The sequence below is a fragment of the Rhinolophus ferrumequinum genome, chromosome 21 (assembly GCF_004115265.2).
Source record: "Rhinolophus ferrumequinum isolate MPI-CBG mRhiFer1 chromosome 21, mRhiFer1_v1.p, whole genome shotgun sequence".
Taxonomy (NCBI): Eukaryota; Metazoa; Chordata; class Mammalia; order Chiroptera; family Rhinolophidae; genus Rhinolophus; species Rhinolophus ferrumequinum.
Window position 1 is genome coordinate 13894560 of NC_046304.1, and position 22225 is coordinate 13916784.

General features: G+C 37.7%; 2 protein-coding genes across 5 annotated transcripts in view; one reads left to right on the plus strand and one right to left on the minus strand.

Moving 5' to 3' along the window:
* The window catches only part of KIAA0753 (KIAA0753 ortholog), a 57377-nt gene that overhangs the window by 31514 nt on the left and 3638 nt on the right, over nucleotides 1-22225 (minus strand). For 3 of the 4 annotated variants that reach the window (XM_033091619.1, XM_033091618.1, XM_033091616.1), the window contains exons 1-7: nucleotides 21018-21821; nucleotides 20178-20340; nucleotides 12857-13481; nucleotides 10170-10276; nucleotides 8910-8972; nucleotides 7304-7519; nucleotides 5152-5362 (exon numbers count right to left, since the gene is read on the minus strand). In XM_033091619.1, the coding sequence (XP_032947510.1) occupies nucleotides 5152-5362; nucleotides 7304-7519; nucleotides 8910-8972; nucleotides 10170-10276; nucleotides 12857-13481; nucleotides 20178-20273 (1318 nt within the window). In that variant the 5' untranslated portion in view covers nucleotides 20274-20340; nucleotides 21018-21821. Of the gene's footprint in view, nucleotides 1-5151; nucleotides 5363-7303; nucleotides 7520-8909; nucleotides 8973-10169; nucleotides 10277-12856; nucleotides 13482-20177; nucleotides 20341-21017; nucleotides 21822-22225 lie in introns of those variants that run through there. The other variant, XM_033091617.1, reaches the window with a different exon arrangement.
* LOC117012774 (transcription factor BTF3 homolog 4-like) lies at nucleotides 7671-8132 on the plus strand. The gene is given in 3 exon segments (XM_033089205.1): nucleotides 7671-7713; nucleotides 7716-7837; nucleotides 8037-8132. Coding segments are annotated over 3 exon segments (261 nt in total).

Sequence of the window (22225 nt, forward strand, 5' to 3'; positions counted from 1 at the left end):
CAACTTCTCTCTCTGAAGCTGGTCCTCATTTTTCATTAATCAGTTATGGGCACATCTAATTGCCTAATTCATTTAGGAAACACATCTCTATGTGCAGGCATAGAAAGTTCTCCACACTTCCTCCAGAGTATAAGTCAGTCCCCAACACCAGAACTCAAACTACCATGATTTGCTGCTCAGAAGCCTTTTCTTATTCAATCACATCTCTCTGTAGAGTCTCTCACTTAAGGGCCTAACTATGTGCCAGACTGGTCACAGAAGGCATCACAGCAAATAGACATAATACTTGTCCTGAAGGGAAAGGCTGGCAAAGGCAGACACTATACTAGTTCTAACTGCCAACAAAAGAAGTATCACATTATAGTGGATAAACCTGTAACAGTAATCCAGTAAATTAGGCTTTGTTACATTCATGTTAAAGGTGCTGCATTAAACTATTAAGGCTGCACAAAATTAGTGGCAGATTGAGAAATAAATCAAATGAAAACTGGACTGATGTATAACTTTCAAATCAGTAGAGGAAACAAAACAAAACAAGAAAACCTTCATTAATATAGTAAATTACAACAAAGGAAAAAAACTTGGCAAATGACAAACAAAATAAGGTAGGAAGAAGTTCAAATGTATCATTAATCTCAGCAAATGTACGTTAAATACAGAACTCTACGTCAGGTTTAAAGACATCAACAATAAACTATTTAAGACTTTCTTAAAATAAAACAGCAAAGGAAGACTGAACATAAAGGAATGGAAAATGTTATCCTAAGTAAATGTCAAACAAGTTAGGTAGATGAAGCAATATTAATACCAAACAAAACTTAATTCAAGTGAGTAACATTAAAAAGACAAAGAAATATTTAATAATAACATATAAAATCCACCAAAAAAATTGAACAGTCAGGAACTCTTATGCATCTAAGAGCACAATTCTAAAATATACAAAACAAAAATGAATAAAAAATACTGTCAGAAATTAAGGAAGTCTCAAGTATCATAAGAGACTTTAACATACCTTTATATCAGTCATCTATAGATCAAGTAAATTAAACCAGAAAACTATAGAAGAAAAAGAAATAAAGATTGGAAAGGAGGAAATCAACCAATGATTATTTATAGGTGATATGATTATATACATAGCAAAACACAAATAATGTACAGATAAATTACTAGAAATAAATTAGCTTAGCAAAGTTGCTAGGTATAAGACCAATATACAAGATCAATTGTATGTCTATACATCAGCAATATACATTAGAAATTAAATTTTTAAAGAGATATCATTTACAAGAGTATTGAAAATAGCAATACCAAAGAATAAATCTAATTAAACACGAACAAAACCACACACACACACACACACACACACACACAAAATAAATTACTGAGAGTATTTAAAGACAACCTAAATAAATGGAGGGATACACCATGTTTGAGGGGTGGGGAATTCAATATTGTGAAAATACCAACTCCTCATCAAAATTCCAATAGGCTGGTTTTTGTTGTTTTCAGGGGGTGGGAGTTGGGGGGTGGAAATTGATAAATTCTGATTCTAAAATTTCTATGGAAGTACCAAGGGTCAAGGTTAGCCAAGATATTCTGGAAGAAGAACAGGTGGCAAAGCTAGTCCACATATCAATACTTAGAATGATTAAGAATGTACACCAGCATAAGAACCAATACTTAGATCAATGGAAGGGATCAGGGGTCCAAGAACCTGATCCACACACACAGAGGGAGCTAAAAAAATGTGTACATATTTTAAGAAAGGAAAACTGTATTCAAATTGTAATAATATATACCAATAACAAAAGGTGAATACAAGTTTGACTTCTGCAATTACAAGGGTGCTCAAAGTGGTTACCATCAGCATCCAGACACTTCTGATTACGGCGAACTACTGCTTGAGCAACGTTGACCAAAGTGTCCACTTGCATACATTTTTTAGCACCCCCAGTATGTGGATAGTTGCTTTATGCAAAAGTGGCATTTTGGGGAAAAATTAAACATTTCAACAAATAGTGCTAGCTCAACTGGATATGTATGTGGAAGAAAATGAAACTTTTTTCTAGGAAATAACATAGAAAAATGTCTTCTTAACTGTGGCATAGGGAAAAGCTTCTTAAACAGGATACAAAAAAAAAAAAAAGATACAAAAACAAAAATACAGGAAAGACTGCTACACTGGATGACAGTATAATTAAGAATCTGTTCATCAAAAGACACCACTGCAACATTTAAAAGCAAACCACATCATATTTTTATTAAGATATTTACAATATAGATAACAGAAAGATTCCTTATGCAGAATACCCCTACAAAGAACTCCTACAATCAAAAAAAAAGGAAAGGAGACAGAGGAAGGAAGGGAAAGAGAAAGTGAAAGATAGAAAGAGAAGAGGGAGGGAGGAGTGGGTGAGAGACTTGAACTGGCATTTCACAAAGGAAGACACGTAAATAAATGGCCTACAAATATATGAAAAAGTACTCACACCATCACTCATCCAGAAAATTGTAAATTAAAACCTCAATGATAGCCTTACGTACCAACCAGGTGGCTAAAATTTAAAAAACTAATAATAATAAGTGTTGACAAGTATGTGTAGCAACTGTTCTCATACATTGTTGGCTGGAATGTAAAATGATAAAACTTTAAAAAGTCTTTACCTACTACAGTTGAACAAACACATACCCTGTGACACACCAATTATACTCCTGAGAATATACCCAAGAGAAACACATGCACACATGTACCAAAAGACACATAAGAACAATCACAGCAGTTTTCTTCATAATTGCCCAAATATGGAAAAAATTCAATAATTAAAACAACTGAATAAATTGTGATATATTCTACAATGGAATACAGTAATGAACATAAACAAATCACAGTTACACAAACAGAATAGATGAATCTCACAAAGTGTTAAGTGAAAGAAGCCAGTCCCAAGAAAATACCTAATTATGTAATTCTATTTTTATAAAGTTCTAAATCAGGCAAAACCAAAGTATGGCATTAAAAATCAGAGTAATGGTTAATCTGGGGAAGGAGGTAGGGGACAGAGATTGAAAGAGGGCACGGGAGGATTTCTTAGTGGTCATAACGTTCCATTTCTTGAATTGAGCAGTGATTGAACAGATGTTTGTTTTCTGATAGTTAATTGAGCTGTAAGTTTATATCGTGTATACTTTTCTATGTATATTCCACTGGTTTACTGAATTAAGCCACACTCTGGTATAAATAGCATAGTAAAAAAATTCAGTATTAAAAATTTAAAACTATTTTAAAACACTATCAATACATATACCTCTTGTCAGTTTAACTGAGAAAAAGAAAAAAGGAGAGGAAAAGAAAATCTCAGCAAAACAGGAACAGAAGAAAATTTTCTTAACTTCATATTCAGATCTGCCAAAACCAACAGTAAGCGTCACATAGGAAGAAGCATTTCCCTTAAGTCTGAGGAGGAAATGATGTCCACCATTATACCTAACTATTACTCAGTAGTATTCTGAATTAAAACCCATTAAATAAAACAGGAAGAGAAAAGAGAAAAAGTATAAAAATTGCAAATAGAGAGGCACAACTTTACTTATTTGTAAGTAATCTCATCTATCTGGAAAAATACAAAAGAATTAACTAACAAAATTTCATATTTCACCAACTCTAAAACATCAAGTGTAAGACATGTTATTTTATGTCCCAATAGAAAATTTTTGAAATATTTCTAATTAACTGTAAGATAGCATCAATTTAAGAATATATCCCAATTTTGGAAATGTCCAAATGTATACTTTATCATAACAAATTAAAGACTTCAGCAAGGTGCCAGATATAAGAGCAATGTGCAAATCCAACAGCTCTCCTCAAAGTAGCAATAACCAATTTCAAAATGTAATAAAAAGAAGATCCCACTCACAATAGCAACAAAAACCATAAAATATAAAAACTGGAAATAAACCTAACAAGAAATTTAGGAATTCCTATGTATTCCTTCCTATGTCAGGAATTCTTATATGCAGAAAATCATAAAATTCAACTACAGGAATGGAAAAAGGGCATGAATAAATTGATAAGACAACTTCATATTGTAAAGATGTCATTTCTCTCCTAATTAGTCTATGAACTCAGTGTAATACCCATCAAAATCTGGACATCATTTTTCATGGAACTTGACAAGCTCATTTTAAATTCCTCTGAAGATACGCAATCACCATCAGCAAAATTTTGAAAAAGAAGAACAAAGAGGGAAGAACTGCTTCACGCAATATTAAAATATGTAAAAAAGAATGATGATTTTGCCTACGAAATTAAGTTTCTATACCAGAAAACGTATCAACAAATTTCAAAACTAAGCAACTAAGAGAATATTTGTAATATATGTAAACAAAAAAGGATTATGATCCAGAATATATAAAAGAACTTCTATATATCCATAAGCAAAAGGCATAACCCAGCAGGGAGAGGGCAAAGGCTATAAATAGACAAACTGCAGAAGAGGAAAGAAACATGGATAAGGAACACATGAGAGGAACAAAATCTTCCTCACTGGAAATCAGGGGAATGCAATATAAAACAGTAAGATACCATTTTCCGCTGAGAGATTAGAAACATTTTTTAATTTCATTATATAAAGCAGTTGGCAAGGCTATGGGAGAATACATACGGACGGTCACTGCTAACAAAACATAATTGTATGCCCATTTTCAAGGGCAAGTGGACAGTATCTGTTTAAACGTGCACACCACATAAGCTAGCAATTCCACTTCCTGAAATAACAAGAATGTATTACCTACGTCAAAAAAAAACACAGAAACATCAAATGTGCGTGTATATGCATATATCATTAAAATGAAAATAAACTTTAAAGGCGGGGGGGCTCTAACTTTCTCCTCTGTGGGAACTTACTTTGGGTAGCCCAAATGCTATGATGTAGGAAAAGGGAATTTGCTTTTTCATCCTCTTCTATGGAAGAATAAATACTCCAGCCTCCAGCCTGAGGAAGCATCTTGGTGACTATTCACTTATCCTCACTCAAGGACACCTATTGTGGACCAGGTTTTAAATCCTCACTTTCTCCTCAGTGTTGCAAATGTTACAGTACAGATAATTCCAAAGAATGAAATGCCATGCAAGAAACACTTTAAGACACATACCAGCAAGAAGCTTCTTTGCCACGGAAGGTCGTCTTGTTTCCCGTGGAAATATCTCCTTTGCTACGAGGGGTCTCCTCTCGCTCTTTGGCGATGCGCTTCGCTGTCTCTCTAGGGCCCTTTGGCTACCAACAGGAAATCCGCTCCGGACTTCACCGAAACACTTCTTCACCTTTTTTGGCGACAGTTTCTTTTCCAGGAGGGATTCCAAAGCCTGCCATGAAACAGTCAATTATTCTCTTAGTTTAACTCTTAGTGATTAAAAAGTCTGACTTTTAATCACAAAACTGAAAATGAGGACTCTAGAGAAATGTGTTATTAAATGGCTATTTCCAATGGCTAATGAAATATTGCTTAATTTAATTTTAAAACTTTATTATTTAGGAAATCTAATTAATTAATGAAAGGAATTCTGCATGTTCTTTTACACAATTAGTTCACTAAAACCAATAGCAAAAAGAAAGAATATGAATAGTTTTAAAGGCATCTAAATCCTAAAATTAAGGATCACTATTTTAGGAACTTACCATAGTCTTCAGAATATAACCTTCATGCTTTAAAAGCATTTTAATTCTTAATGAAAACCTCATAAACTCAAATACTACTTTAAGTGGGCAGACTACATTTAATATACATTTTCATAAACTACAGGAAACTTTGCAAGTCCAACGGCTTTGGTCACTCCTGTACCACAATGGTAGGAGATCTGTGTCCCCGCTTTCTAAAAGAGGAATATCCTCTAATAAATACCCAATTACTCATTACCAGGCAGCAAGGGCCTGGTCTCCATCTGGTCAGTACAAATTAAGGACAAGTGAACACGGCCAGGGAGATTTAGTTCAGATGACAGTAAGACAATGTGAAAATAATAACTTATGAGATGCTGCAGTACAAGAAGAAAGAATAAATTTTTTGCAATACTGAATGTTTTCAAAAGTAGGAGAGATAAACATTATGTTTAAGAAATATTATGTTAAGGGACTCTTGCTCAAAATTTGGGAAGGGTAGAAATCTCTTCAAATCCTTTCTAGGATTATGAAGCTACGCCCTCTAAATGAAATCATTTTGGCCAATAAATTTTCTTATGGATAAGTTTAAAAGGCATCACGACTTGATATACTATCTAAAGGTCTGCATTTGACAATACCATTCCTGATAGTGAGTTCTATATACACGAATGTAACCAATACAAATCACAAACATACGATGTGCTGGATAAGGAAACTGTAAAAGTAGAAGGGGACTTACAGACCACCAAGGGCTAGTTAACGGTGGAACTGGTATGTCAGTTAGTCCACAATTCTCCCCACTATAGCACCTTCCTTCTCCAGCTAACAGTTTACTATGTCACACTAACATAAAGGTCGTCTTTTAATTGGTGGATGACAATGTGTGGTACAGTGAAAACGATAGTGGCATGGGAGTCAGAAGATAGGAATTTAATTCCCAGCTCTCAAGAGAAGTAACTGTGTCATCTCACTGACCTTTGCTTTTTAAAATTTTATCTGTAAAACAGTAGTAATAAAACCTACTGCAAATCACAGCACTGCTGTAAAGATGAAATGGGAAAATGTGGTAGCACTCTGTGAACTTCAGAGAACTATAAAGATTTAAGGGTATATTGTTTCTGTTGTCTTTGTTACCAATAAGAACTAAGAACACTATTCATTCCTGACTAGTACATGTCAGTTGTGATTTCCAGAAGTCTCTAGTCATATCATGAGACTTGAGGCTCTGCTTCCATATATCTTTGTCTCTTCTTTTCAAAAATCTATCTAGACTACGCAGATATTCTAATCAAAGCACTAATGTAAGAGTGTTTCACTGTTTTCCTTTCCTATGCTAATAAATTCTTTATTAAATGGCACGATCAGAGAATGGATAATTGTATTTAATTAAAGGACCTGGTTAAGAGGTATTGTATGTTTTAGCCACCAATTCCCAAAGAAGTGAAATACAATGTTATAGACTAGACTGTAAAAACAATAAAATAAAAACGAAGTGCTACTTTTGCCCTCGCAAAGCTTTCACTTACTAGGTGCAGCAGCACTGTCTTGTAGTCTGCATAAATCCCAATGAAACTTGGAGGTGATAAACATGACTTCCCTGCTTGGAAACAATGCACTTCTAACAAAAGTTAGAGTCAATTTCATACCTCAATTTGTTGCAGGATATCTATCACCACATCCGGGACAGAAGAATCAGCATTCAGCTTGGCAGAACAGAGTGACAGCTGGCGGATAAGACTGCCCAGCTCCCTACACCGAGCAGAAACTGAGTGCTCCCCTTGGTCAGTAAACTGAGTCACAAACATCTGTAAGGCCCGAATGGCTCCGCGATGGGCAGCTGCCAGCCTGGACATTGCCCATGACTGGCAATAAATGAAATGTGAGAAGTTATTTCAGTATTCAGAACTTCTTGACATTAACCCAACCCCTAAGAATAGTTACAGGAGGCAGCCTTCTTGCTCTTGCTGCGTGCTGGTGTTGGAGGACCCTCCCTGCTTCAGATTTACCGACAGCATGAATCAAGAAAAGTGAGCCAAACTTCAGGCTCAGGTCCAGCTAGGGGCAAGGGTACAGCTCTCAGAAAGAAGGTGGTACACGGAACAGCTACAGCTGACGACAAAAAACTTGAGAGTTCTCTTAAAAAAAAACTGGCTGCAAATAACGTAGCTGGTATTGAAGAGGTGAATATGATGAATGATGGGATAGTTCTTCATTTCAACAATCCCGAAGCCCAAGCTTCCCTTTCTGCTAACACCTTTGCAATTACTGGTCATGCAGAGGCCAAACCAATCGCAGAAATGCTTCCTGGAATATTAAATGGACTTGGTGCTCACAGCTTAACAAGTCTTAGGAAGTTAGCTGAACAGTTCCCTCGGCAAGTGTTGGAGAGCAAAGCACCAAAACCAGAAGATACTGACGAGGAGGAGGATGATGTTCCATATCTCACAGAAAATCCTGGTGAGGCATCAAAAATAAAGCTAACTCTCTTCTGGTTTTTGGAAGCTGGCATGGACTAGATTTAACAGATCAGCTATGTGGTTCCAAAGTTTTACAGACACAGAGCACATCAACTGTTACTAGTTCAGTAATAGAAAGATTTTGTATATTAATAATGCTGTTTGTTCAGCATTTTTTGGTCATTTGATTTCGCATTTTGCACTTCTTCCCAGGATCTATTTTTTTGGTCAAAATACAAAGAAAGTATTGGGGCAATTTGAGGGTGTTTTGATTTTTGATTCGTGGCTTTTTGTTTCTTTTCTTGTTTGGGGTATTTTTGGTGTGTGTATGTTCATGCATGCGTGTGGATGTGTGTGTATACAGTGGAGAGCAAAATGGAAAACAGTTCCATTTATCCTCCTCCTTCCCCCAATAGAAAGAAAAGAAATCTTTACATTTGGGGGAGGAAAAAGAATATTTACCGTCTATTTTCTTTCTATATTGAACTATTTCCATTGTGAAAATGTTTTCATAGTAAAGGGAATTATGAAGTTTAAAGTTTTTCTTATGACAAAGTCTTTTGTTTGTTATTCTGTTTCTTACATGAGCAGCAAGAACAAAAACCTACTTTCAGAACCTGTTCCTTGGAAGGTAACCCCAAATTCAGAATACTTAAGCTGCCCATGCCCTCACTAATAGTTTTCTATAAGCACTTAAGACAGTATTAGTGCCGAGAACACACACACAATACTAACAAAACGCTGGAAATCTAATTTATGAATAATAAGTATTAATCGTAATTAATTTGCATCATACCTTCTTAGTGTGTTTAATTTTATGTGGACTCAATTTATCCAATTCTTCCTGGATTTCTTTCACCTGTTTTGTAAAGGGGGAAAAACGAAAACTTCATACCTTTCCACTGATCTTTTTCCACTTATCCTTTGAAAAGAATAAAGCTTGTCTTGTCCAAATATAACCATTATCAACTCAAGTCACTTGAAAATGAGACAAGGCTCTTCATTCATGCACCCAAAAAAGAGTTACTGGTTTTCAGTTGGGGATGGTGAATAAAGGACAGTGTCCACCTTCTATCCCTTCGTCCCCAATGTAATAGGAATTTAACATGAAGGAGTGAAGGTGGAGGTGACCCTGGAAAGGTAGGAGAGCCACATCGTGAAGTCTTCAGTGCCACGCCAAAGGGTTTAGCTTTCATCCTCTACGTTACAGAGAAGCCAACTGAAGTCTTTTAAGCAGAGGTCTGACATGGTAAGATGCGTGTTTTACAACAATCTCTATGGTAGCAATGCAGAGTAAGGACTGAAACAAAACCTCCCAAAGAAATACAGGACAAAATCTAACTCAGGCATTTTCTTTTAAATGGAAAGGTCCAGTTTTGAGTTCAAGCAATAAGGCCAACATGTGACTTAAGTGACCAGAAATGAGTTAAAGACTTACTAATGAGTAAGGCATTCCAGTCAGAACAAACACTTTTAAAAATCTACTTGCAATGTAAACAATATAAATGTCTGTTTATCAGCCTCTAAATGTGTCCTGAAAGACCCTTAACATGGTCTTCATTCTTTACTATTTAATAAAGATAATCAAATCATTTACCATTACTAAGCTTCTAGTACATTATAAACGCGAGACAGATGGGAAAACTAACAAGGTCCCTTTCTTCTAAGACTAATGTTCCTAAACTGGAGACCAAGGGTTTTAGGGTAACTGACCCCCTTGACTTCATCTGCAAAAATACGTGCTGTATAAGCATTTGTTCTGGGGAAAGGACCCATGGCTTTTAGTAGATTCTCAAGAGTCTCTGACACCAGGAAGTTGAAAACCACTATTTAAGGAGTTTGGGCACAGATACGCAACACACACACACACATAAAGGCAGATGACAAAAAGAAAAAGAACATTTGCGTGTTCAGGAAATTGAATCTCACAAACACATCAGAATTCATGGAGGATACTTTGGTGCTAATAATCCTGAGACAAAAGGAAAACTGGACCTCTCTGAGGACGTAATACTCAAGGCTGCATGTGCTGCGCGGACCCTCCTGCTTTCCGTACCTGCTGCTGGAGGACATACAGCGTCCGGGCAGAACGAACAGCTTGTTCCTGCCTCCTGACACGGATTCGCCGCTCCATGTCTGGATCCAAGGCTTCTTCCATTCTATCTGAAAATATCCCGCCACCCCCCAAAAAAGTGGATTATAAACCAAATACATTAACTTACAAAAATTTCCATTACTCAAAGAGATAATAAAGTTGAAGACCTCTATTTTAGTAAGATAAAAAAATGAGGCTGTCCTAACAACACATGTCATTTGTCATTAGCCAAGAAATCAGGAATGCGTGGGGCTGTGTACCGACTCAGAGATGGAAGGGACATGAAGACACTCACTAGGTCCAGCTCCTTCTTTGCAGGAATTCCCTGAACCAAACCCCACTGGACAGCCTAGTCTACTGTGAAGCATCTCTTGCTATTTTAGAATTCTTTATATGGAGCCAAAATCTGTCATGCTTTCTATGTTTTCAAAAACACTTTATTGTCCTATTTTTATGTTTAGCAAGATTTCTTTTACACTTTATCTTGAATCCAAAAGAGAAATCCTTTCTCCAGCATATTAAGATTATATGAATGTCCGAAGACTTTTTAGATTTGTCTGGAAGCAGAACCTCATATACACAGAAAATACACCACATTTTCAAAAGATTAGTTCAAAGAAATTGTTTCTGGAAGATTGCCTGAGGGATGTGCAACCAATCCATTCCTCCCAGTCAGTGGTCTTCAAATAGGTTTACACAAAACGAATTCTTATGTAAAACTCCAACATAGAAGTCCGATGAAAGCAGTGCTTTATTAGTATAGGTGTATTTTATAAATTCAGATCTCCAATATTTACTCATTGAAAACTCAACTAATGAAAATAGTTTTGAAGAAATCAGAAATTTGAAATCAGGAGTTGTGGACACAGATGCTGTATTAGAGGGGCCTACAAGCCAAACCGCTCTGTCTCTTGTTGGGGCTGCACAACATGGAGAAACGCCAACTCACATACTTCTATGAGTATCAGCGGTAGCAGGCTCAGGCGGGGTTTTAACTGCTCACCTTACAAATGGTTCTGATGCAACCAGTCTGCAGAGCAGCACTGGGGAAGCACAATTGGGTATTTGGGGGCTCCTGAAAGGGTGGGCTGCAGATAGGGGCCATCGCAAACGATTACCAGCCCACGACAAGCTAAGTGCAGAAATCAAATGTATGCATTTACAGGTTTTTATAGCAATATGCCATTTTTCGTGACACTTTTACGATAGTCTAGAAAGTACTGATTTGTGACAGATTGGCATTTTTAACCAAAACAAAACTAAAAAACACGCAACCCGGGAGTTTGGGGAGCTCTGCTCTAAAGGTTCCCCCGGTTGCTGGCCGCATGATCAGAGCAGTGGGCCCCGTGGCTTTGTTCCCCTGGGAGCAAGGCTTCTACCAAAGCCTGCCACAGACCGACAGTGAGGAACGCTACAAGAAACAAGCATGACGCTCCTCGTATCCGGACACAGGAACATTTTCGAATTGTTCATATTACACAACATACTCTTTATGAAGACCCGCAGTAGACATTTTTTCTGACCTGAATACGATGTGCAATAATTGTTTTCCTTCCACAGTTGTTTTTTCTGTTTTAGACTTCTTAAATTCTGCAACTGACCGCATTTTCCCCTTTAGCTGGCTGCCAGAAAGCTCAAAAACAAATCTGTAGTCCATCCCAAATAAATCTGAGTTTTCCTTTCCTTATTTTTTCCTGTGCTGCAATATCCTCACTTACATGTTTGTTCTATCTCGTTCAACCACAGGTATTATTGTAAGGCACCAAACTTCTTCATGTAACATGCAGCTATGTACATATGCATATATAAATTAATTTCAAAATGCAAAAGGTCATTACAGACTACGCACTATCCTAGCAGGGTAGATCCTTGGGATGCCCAACTCCCTGCTCCTTGCATTCTCAGCTGGGCTTGATCCCCTACTTGTTAGCTATGGTAACCCTAAATTCTCCAGAGGAACCAATCCTCTATTCTCTCAGGAAACGCAAGGGCAGGCAGACAGAACACTGAAGAGTTGCAAAAAACAGTATATGGTGATTACACACCTTCCTTTCTAACCTGTCGTCAGATTTTACACATGCCCACCACTTCCCTTGTCACTGCTGTGTATTCATCTAACTGTTGCCTCAGTTAGAACCGTTTTCCTCTACAATACGCATATGCTACGCTCTTTTCTGAACAAGTTAAAAATAATTTTGTCAGAAGGACTTCTGGATAAAGAAGCAAAACATTACAGGACAATTTGCACTCTGGTACCAGAAGACCTAAGGTTCAGACAGCAGGTACCCCAAATGCTAGGCTGGGCCCTAGGTCGGTCAATTACTAAGTACAGCGTACGGGAAAGGAGCTATCATGTGCCTCTGCTGGAAAGAAGGGCTAGGGCAGAGCAAACTCTTCAGAAAAAAAGACATTAGTCAAAGTCAAAGTCCAGTTGTCTGGTCATGAGTGCTCACTCTAGTGACAGAAGGAGGGAGTAAAATCTGATGGGGGCAGAGATCACAAAGGAATGTATTAGGTTGGTGCAAAAGTAATTGTGGTTTTTGCAATTGTTAACCTTTTAAACCGCAATTACTTTTACATGAGTCTAATATTTGAACTATCCCACTCTCATGGCATCTCTTCAAAGTGAAGAATCCAATTTTGCTCACCTTTTATAGTTACTTCTTCAATTTTATGGATACAACTGCTCAATTCTTTCTGGAGTCGCTGAACTTCTAGCAGGCTTTTGTGGTCACGTAGGCTTTTTTGGTCACCTGTCCTGGCATGTGGCTGAAGTTCTGGATCATGGGTGGTTGGCAAATTCGGCATGGTCAGATCTGACTGTCCTGGACGAGATGTGTACAGGTATACCTTGGCACCTGAGCTGGAAATTTCTACTTTGGATGGCTGGTGGCTGCAACGACAGACTTCTTGACTCTTCGACTCTTTCCTTTCCACCCTATGGTCTGATACTTTATGGTTAGTGTGTCCACATCTCGGAGAGATTTGGGGCTGACTTCTGAGATGGTGTGCTTTTATATGTTCTTCCAATTGTCTTCGTTTCACATCTCTTTTGGCTAGATGGACAGCATAGCTAAGTCTCTCTTCCGAGATGACAGAAAACGAAACAGAACTGCTTAGGTCAGGACCATCTCTAAAATCCAAATCTTTACAATGGTACGACTCATTGTATGAGTGCTTCAGTTTTTCAATTCTGATTGCATGTGGGCAAGAATAGTGGGTTGCCAAATTGCTTGAATGTGTAGGAACATTCTTATTAAACTGCAGCTGGTGCTTTAAAAAAATAAATAAAAGTAAGCGCTCATTAGAAAAACAACGTATTGCATAGTTGGTATATGTCTACAATCAAGTTTCTAAAATTTCACCCACACACTTATTAGTGGTAAGAGGTATATTTCTCTTTTGTTAAATCAGCCACTCTCATACACCCGATTCTGTCCTGGTTCTGTCTATCCTCCGATCACTCAGACCCATAGTATTATCCTTCTGTTTACTAATAGCATACCAGGATCTTCCTCTAAACGTCAACCGGAAAGCTTCAAGCAGCAACCAGTAAGTTCCCCAACACCCTGGAGATGGACTTCTGTCCTATTTCAAAATATCAGCTTCCATCGAGTGACCAATACAATCCATTATGAACATGCTTAAAAGCTGCTCCCAGATACACCACACAGCGACATAGGACCTCGGCGATTTGATAATACTTCTTCGGGTCTTGCTGAGATTTTTCATCTGGTGGTTGGACCCCATCTTTTTTCCTGCACCTCAGTTCATCTTGCTCTAAACAGTCCACTTACACTATCTTATGCAGGCTGAAGTTTCTGTCTGCTCGAATCATAGTTTTAATTCATTTTTTTCACTTAGCAAAGATAGGCATGTTTCCAAATTCCCACAGTTTTCATTTTCATTATTACATTTCCAAAATCCAATTAATGGCCTTTTCATGCTTAACCTAACTATAATTTACTATTAAACATTTAGATTGTTCCAGTTTTCCCACTAATTGAAATATTATTTCAATTACTATCTCCATGCATTTAGGTTTTTTTTTCTCTTTTCAAACTATTTCCTTGGGATAAATTATCTGTTCTGGGATTACTAGGTCAAATGCAACAAACAATCCTATAGCTTTGGGCCTGTCAACGATGAACTAATGAAGCTTGTGCTATGATCCCTTTATCTAAGGAATGGCCCCACCCCAACGCTCACAATAAAGTATTTTATATAATCACGTGTGTGAAGAGTCTATTTAAAATAAACCCATTGTGGTAAAACTTCAGAAAAGTATTTTAGAAAAAGAAGTTGTTAGTAGAGGTTATAAGAGAGAAAAATAAAAACAGTTACCATCTGAAGGGTGTACAGACTGATGAAACAGCATTTGAAACTTACAGCCTTATGTGGAGAAAGTCTTTTCCCCCAAAGTATTAATAAAAACAACCCAAATTACCTGGGCGGTTTGATGAAAGTACTAGAAAAAAAAATATGCGTGAATTCCTCTTTAACTTGGGTTTCTAACTATGACTCAAAATCCATGTGCAATAAAAGAAAAAAGTGATAGATGTTACTACAATAAAATAATTTTAAAAACAACTGCTACCTGTTTTCTAGGTGAAAAAAAACACCACAAAGTCAAAGAAGAAATGAAAATTGGAAGAAAAATATTTGTGAATACAAAGGGTTCCCTACATACAAGGAAATCTTAAAAATTAAGGTGAAAAAAAGATCAGAACTAAATAGAAAGTTGGAAAAACACATGAATAGACAATTTACCAAAAATATATATAAACATGGCCCTAAGGCATAAAAAAGTTGGTCGATCTCATAAAATACAATTTAAAGAAAACACTGAAATAGCAACAGATTAGCAAAATTGAAAGGTGTGACCACACATGCTGTTGGAGAGGCTGTGGGAAAACAGACACTCTCCTAGAGTGCTGGAGGGAATGCCAATGGATACAAACTTAGGGAGGGGAACTTGCTAGTATCTAATGAAATTACATATATGTTTACTTAGTGTCCCAGCAGTCTCACTTCTGGGAATTTTTCTGAAGACACACTTCCATCAGTACCTATGCACAGATTACTCATTGCTATATTGTTTACAATTGCAAAGCACTAGAATCAACCTAAATGCCCATGTAGGAGAATGACTGAATCAACTTTGCTATGTCCACACAAAGGAATACTGTGAAAATATAAAAACAGAATGAGGACAATCTCTATGAACTTCTCTGTGAACTGACGTGGAGGGATTGCTCACATATATTGTGCAGTGAAAAGAGCAAAGTGCAAAGAGTATCTGTAATATGCTACCCTTCAGAAAAGCAGAGAAATATTTCATGAGAAAATGTACATGCATCTGATCATTTGTGCAAAAAGAAACACAGGAAAGAAAAATCAGAGACTATTAAGATTAGGCATACATAGGGTGTGGGTAGGAATTGGGTGGAAAGGATAGAGGGAATGGGAGAGGGGATAACACTTCTCTGAATATACCTTTTTGTACAGGTATATTTGGAACCATGTTAAGGTTTCACGTATACTAGAGAGAGAGGAAGGAAGGGAGAAAAGAAGGGAAGAAGAGAGGGAAGGAGGGAGGGAATAAATAAAATTAAGCATGAAGGAAAGCCCTGAAAATGAATACTAACAGAAACCAACAAACCAAACTGAATTTCAAATGAATAACAGAACCACACTAAAAAGCAAGAGTTAAAAAAATTAACCCAATTAATTTTTGAACATAACACTTGGACTATATGACCTCATATAGGCTAAAGATAAAAAGTACTCTAAACAAATAGTAAATTCTAATTTGTAGGCTTCTCTCTTGCAGAGGCATGGAGCAAACTTCTGAAACATTTTTGTACACTCTCGGATTGTGCAAATAAGTAAATACATCGTGGATAACTGGAGCGAGGTTTCACACTGTTGAGCAAGGGAGTTAGAAATATGGAAAGTGTTGGACTGGAATTGGAGATGTCTGTGTGAACTCAGACAAATGGGCAGATAGACAGACAGATACATAGAAAGGGAGGGAAGAACAGAGAAAGAGAGAGGAGAAGTGAAAGGAGAGAGAGGGAGGGATAGAGATGTGAGTGTGGATGTGAATGCATGTATGTGCACACAAGTATATACATCTATTTGCCAGTTATGTCCCCTGACAGGGCCTAGAAACAATGATACCTGAGAATCAATGAGCATATCTAGTACCCAGATATTGATTTCTAAATTCCATTATCCGCTAAAGCAGAGGTGTCCAAACTTTCTTCAACATTTTTCACCAAGGGCCACATGCGGTAAAATACACAAACAGCCGGGCCACTCACTCGAGGTGAAGTACGTATTGCCTCACCTGGTTTATTTATGTAAACTAAATATATTTTTGCAATTTGCTGCGGGCCAGTTAACAATGGATCACGGGCCGCAGTTGGCCTGCAGGCCGCAGTTTGGACACCCCTGCGCTAGAGGGAAAAAGTCTCCTTGGATAAATGGCTGATTCCAGGACTGGGACAGGGAAAAAATATGCTAAGCCCAGAATATCTCTTTATACCAAAAAGTGGTCAAAGACTGATGAAAACATGTGAAAGAGAGACTGGAGTCAGCTTGCAGTGGCTCTTGTAGGCCCAGTCAGAGACCATCTGAATATCAAAATATGTATTTGAACATAAAAATAAACAATGAGGGTAAAGGATTATAACCTACTGCATAAAGTTAAGATTCTATGCAGGAGTCTGCTCTGATATAAACAAACAGATACATAAATAATTAACTCATCATTTGCCAACCATCATAATAAATTGATTAAGGCAAATCATCAATGAATGCTAAAACTAGTAGATGAAAGTCTGCAGAGGAAAAAGATATTAACATAATCTCAGGACAGATATTTTCAATTACAAAAGGCAAAAGAGTAACTGTACAACAGAAAACTTGGCAGGCACCACCTTAATCAATGATTAAAGTTAACACTGCCAGTAATGGGACTAATCAACAGCATGTATCTCCTGATATGACGCACTGAGAACTCAGCACCACGTCAGTGATTTTCCCGCCATAAGTGTAGAACCTGCATTTAATCTGGAGAAAATGTCAAACAAACCAAAAATTGAAAGAAAAATCCTCAAATAACTTGCACGTAGTTTTCAAAAATGTCACAAAATACAAATACAGCCTCAGAAACTGTTCAAATTAAAGGAAACTAAAGAAACACGATCTTGGGTTTTCTTTTGCTACAAAGGACATTTTTGGGGATAACTAACAAAATTTCAGTAAGGTCAGTAGATTACAGGATAGCAATATTTTAGTGTAATTTCCGGATTTTGATCACTGTAGTATGATTATGTAAGAGAAATTCTTATTTTTAGTAAATACACATACAAGTATTTAGGAATAAAAGGGCATCGTGTCTGCAACTTAATCTTAACCAGTTTAGAAACTGTGTGTGTGTGTGTGTGTGTGTGTGTGTGTGTGTGTGTGTGTGTGTGTAGAGAAAGAAAAAGTGTGGGAGGAAGAGAGGGGAGGAGGGAGGGAGGGAAAGTGGGAGGGTGTAATACAATGTTAATATTTGGGGAATCTGGGAGAAAAGTTTCCAGAAATCAGTGTACCATTCTTGCAACTCTTCTGTTAGCCTGAAATTATGTCAAATTAAAAACAAAAATTTCTTTGTAAACCACATCCACCAGAATGGCTATAATTTTTTTTTTTTTTGCAATTTATTAAAACTTTGTTTAAATACTCATTTTGCAACATACAAACATATACAGATGGTGCCAAAAAAATGTATACAATTTAAGAAAGGAAAAAACTATTAAAATTGTAATAATATATACCGATAAAAAAAACATGAATACAAATCACGTTTGACTTCTGCCATTACAACAGGTACTCAAAGTGGTTACCATCAGCGTCCAGATACTTCTGATTACGGTGAACTACTGCTTGAGAAACGTTGACCAAAGTGTCCACTTGTATACACTTTTTTGGTACCCCCAGTATTAAAAATTCCTTGTATTTAAAACATTAACTTATTCCATGTACAATAAAACTACCTCTTTTCTGTGGCATATCTGTTTTATTAGTTTCAGGTGTATAAAACATACTGATTAGATATTTATATACCTCACAAAGTGGTAACTCCAATAAGTCTATTACCCGTCTGACACTGCATAGTTATCACATGATTGACTATATTCCCTATGCTGTACTTTATATCCCGTGACTGTTTTTTTTAAATTATAGCTGACATTCAATATAATTTTATATTAGTTTCAGGTGTACAGCATAGCAGGTAGACATTTATAAGATTTATGAAGTGACCCCCCGATAAGTCTAGTACCCATCTAACACCATACAGTTTTTACAATATTATTGGCTATATTCCCCATATTGTTCTTTACATCCCTGTGACTGCCAATTTGTATTTCCTAATCCCTTAACCTTTCTCACCCAGCCCCCAATCCCCCCTCCCATCTAGTAACCATCAGTTTGTTTTCTGTATCTATGAGTCTATTTCTGTTTTGCGCGTTTATTCTGTTCTTTAGATTCCACATGTAAGTGAGATCATATGGTATTTGTCTTTCCCAGTCTGACTTATTTCACTTAGCATAATACCCTCTAGGTCCATCCATGTTGTTACAAATGGTAAGATGTCACTCTTTTTTATAGCAGAGTAATCCTCCATTGCATAATGTACAGAATGGCTATAATTTTTAAAAGAAACACTAAATATTGGCAAAGATGTGGAGTAACTGGAGGAACTCTCCTTTACTGTTGGTAAGAATGTAAAATGGTAAAACCACTTTGGAAAAAGCTCTGTTGGTTTGTTAAAAATTAAACATACACCTACCCCTACGACCCAGAGCTTTTACTCCCAGGTATTTACCTAAGAGAAATGAAAACATGTTTACAAAAAGATTTGTACAAGAATATTCATAGCAGCTTCACTTATAATAACCCAAACTAGAAACAGCCCAGGTATCCATCAACTGCAGAATGGATAAACAATCTGTGGGTACATTCCCGCTATGAATACTACTCAGTATTAAAAAGGAACAAACTACTGATACATGTAACACATGGATGAATCTTAAAAACATTATAACCAATTAAAGAAGTCCTCTACAAAAGAGCACATGGTATATGATTCCATTTATATGAGTTCTAGAACAGACAAACTGGTTTGTGGTGGAAAAAAAAAATCAGAAAGTGGTTGCCTCTGGAGAACAGGGTAGGGATTGATTGGGAAGGGACAGAAGAGGACCTTCTGGGGTAATGGAAATGGTCTGTATCTTTAAAGAAGTACAGGTTACACATGTGTATACATTTGTCAAAACTCAGCAAATGTGCAAGATGTAGACATTTCAATGTATTCATTTCAGATATAAAAATTACATCAAAAGATAAAAAGGTAAAAAGAATGAATTATAGGATATAATATGCATGCTGAAATAGGTACTTGTGTCTGCAATTTACTTTGATGTAGGTCAAAAAATAAGATGGATTAATGAATGGATTCTAGAGGGATAGACACGCAATTAAATATAGTGAAATAGTAATGGAATCTAGGTGTTCACTGTGAAATTCAACTTCGCTGTACGTTTGAAGATTTTCATAAAACAATGTTGGAGGTAAAGACATCTTGGGACAATTGATTCAATAAAGACTAGTTAGGTAATATTAGAAAAAATTTTGGGTCCATTTCTTAGGCATGATAATGGTATTATGATTAAGTAGAAGAGTTTATTTTTAGGGTCAGTATTCTAAAATATTTGGAAGTGAAGTGTCACGATATCTGCAACTTTGAAACGGTTCTGCAAACATTTTAGAGATGGGCAGATAGAAAAAAACAGGACAAATTGTTACAACTGTTGAAACTAGAAGTAGGGTTAAAAGGTGTTCGTTGTCCTTTTCTTTCAACATTCATGTTTAAAATGTTTCAGAATAAAATATGAAGAAAAAAAGCAAAACTACCTGGGTCTGAAGTCTCGTGGCGTCACTCCTCCCATCTAGCTGGACACCGGATGCTAGATGAACACAGGTTGAAGCTTGTCTGCCTGGTCCCATCATGTCAGACAGCGCAGAACAATAGTGAAAGCCTAGTCCTCAGCCGACAGTTCTTCCCTAAAACCGTGGCCTAAAATGAAAAAAAGCTACTTTCAGACCAAGTGTCTTCACACAAAGGGAAAGAATAAGTAAAACACAGCGCCATGCTCATGAAACAATACAAGTCGCCCACAGCGACCTCCTGCTAAAGAGAGGTGCTTAAGGACTCAAATGAGATTCTTCCATTCACAAAAGCAACTCCACTTTTGAAATTCCCAAGAGAATAGGGGGACACACTATTTTAATAACAAATCTTTTGAGCCCTTTCCATTCTAAATTTCAAATCTCAAGAGTCTCCAGTAAGACATCATTTCCAAAACAGGGCTCTGTTATGGTCAATAAGCCCTTCCCAGTTCGGCAGTTTTACGGACAGTCTACATCAATAAGTCCTAACCACTTGTCAAAGAGCAGTTATACTGTACTAGGTAGCTCCAAAGGACATAACTGAATGACTCCAAGTAAACCTGCAGGATCAGAATATATAGATTTATGCCAGGATCTGCCATTAACTGGCGGAATGACCTCTCTAAATCTTCAATTTCCCCATCTTCCCTCCATCCTATACACAGTGCAATACAATATCTGACAGCATCGTGTAAGCCATCGTATCACTGCCTTTCCCCATTCTGAATGCCTCCTTGATGTACACTTTATTATCCCTGTACTCATCCCGTGTTGATCACACACTTGTGTCAGGTTGGTATTTACCTATTTCACAGGCATATGTCCCATCTTCCCAGCTAGACAAGGTTCCTTGAGGGTAAGGGCCTTGTCTTGCTCTTCTCTGATATTTCCCACAACACAGTGTTTTGAGCATAGCGGACAATTTAACGCAGTATTTGTGGAATTAAGCTGATTTTTTTCCCCATAAACTAACTAGTGTTAAATGTCCTGGGGAACTTGTTCTCTGAAAGAATCCCATAGTAAATCAATTGGGAAATTCAGGTTTTAATTTAAGCTGTTGAATAAGCCCAACGTTTGTAGGTTGGATTTGCTTAAAGACAGATACATCTGAAGGAATATAAAGGCAGTTGTAGAAGATTCCTTATTTCTAAGGCTGTGGAGACATGATCAAAAACGAAGATGGGAGGAGGCACATGAGCGAGGCCACCGACTGGCTTGGTTATCAGCACGGCTCAGGGGCTGGGGCCACAGAAGGAAGGAGCCTGGGGGGGCGTCTGCAACGTTTACGTGGTCAACACTTCCCCCAGGATGCCAAAGGCCCAATAATCCGTTCTCCACGGGAAAAAAACTAGGTGATCCCCACAGCTCCAGGATACCTTAAGTGACACTGCACACACACACATACACACACACACACACACACACGCAGTCCAGGGACACCCACCCCCAAACTGTTCCCCTGTACAAAGTCCTGGGACACGTCTCTCTTTGCAACCTGTCCCTTTCCAATTGCTCCAGGAATCCACCCAACTTGTTACACCGCGTACTGTGGGACCTCTCCACAAAGGATCTCTCGCTCCCATCCTGAGACACCTCTACAGCTTGTACCTTCATCCACAACTCAGGACAAATCTCCCCCCAAACTGTTCCCTCCCAGAGTCCCAGGATCCCTCCAATTTGTTCCCTATACATACTACTGGAATGCCCCCCTCATTCTGTCCCCCTCCACACAATTTTCTCCCAAGTTGTTCCCCCTCACTCGGATGCCAGACACCCCTCCCGTCTGTCTCCTGCTGCTCTGCTGCAGGTGACCCCTGAAATGCTCAAGGCCTGTTTCCTCCCTTGAAACGGGAGGCACTTCCACGGCTCCATTCGCCCCCGCAGCCGTTCCTGTCCCTGAGAATCCCGGCACATTCTGATAGTCTGTTTCTTCCCCCACAGACCTTGGGCAGCTCCATAACCTGTCCCCACGCCCACAGGTGTAAGACAGCCCTGGGGCCAGGTTCCTCCTT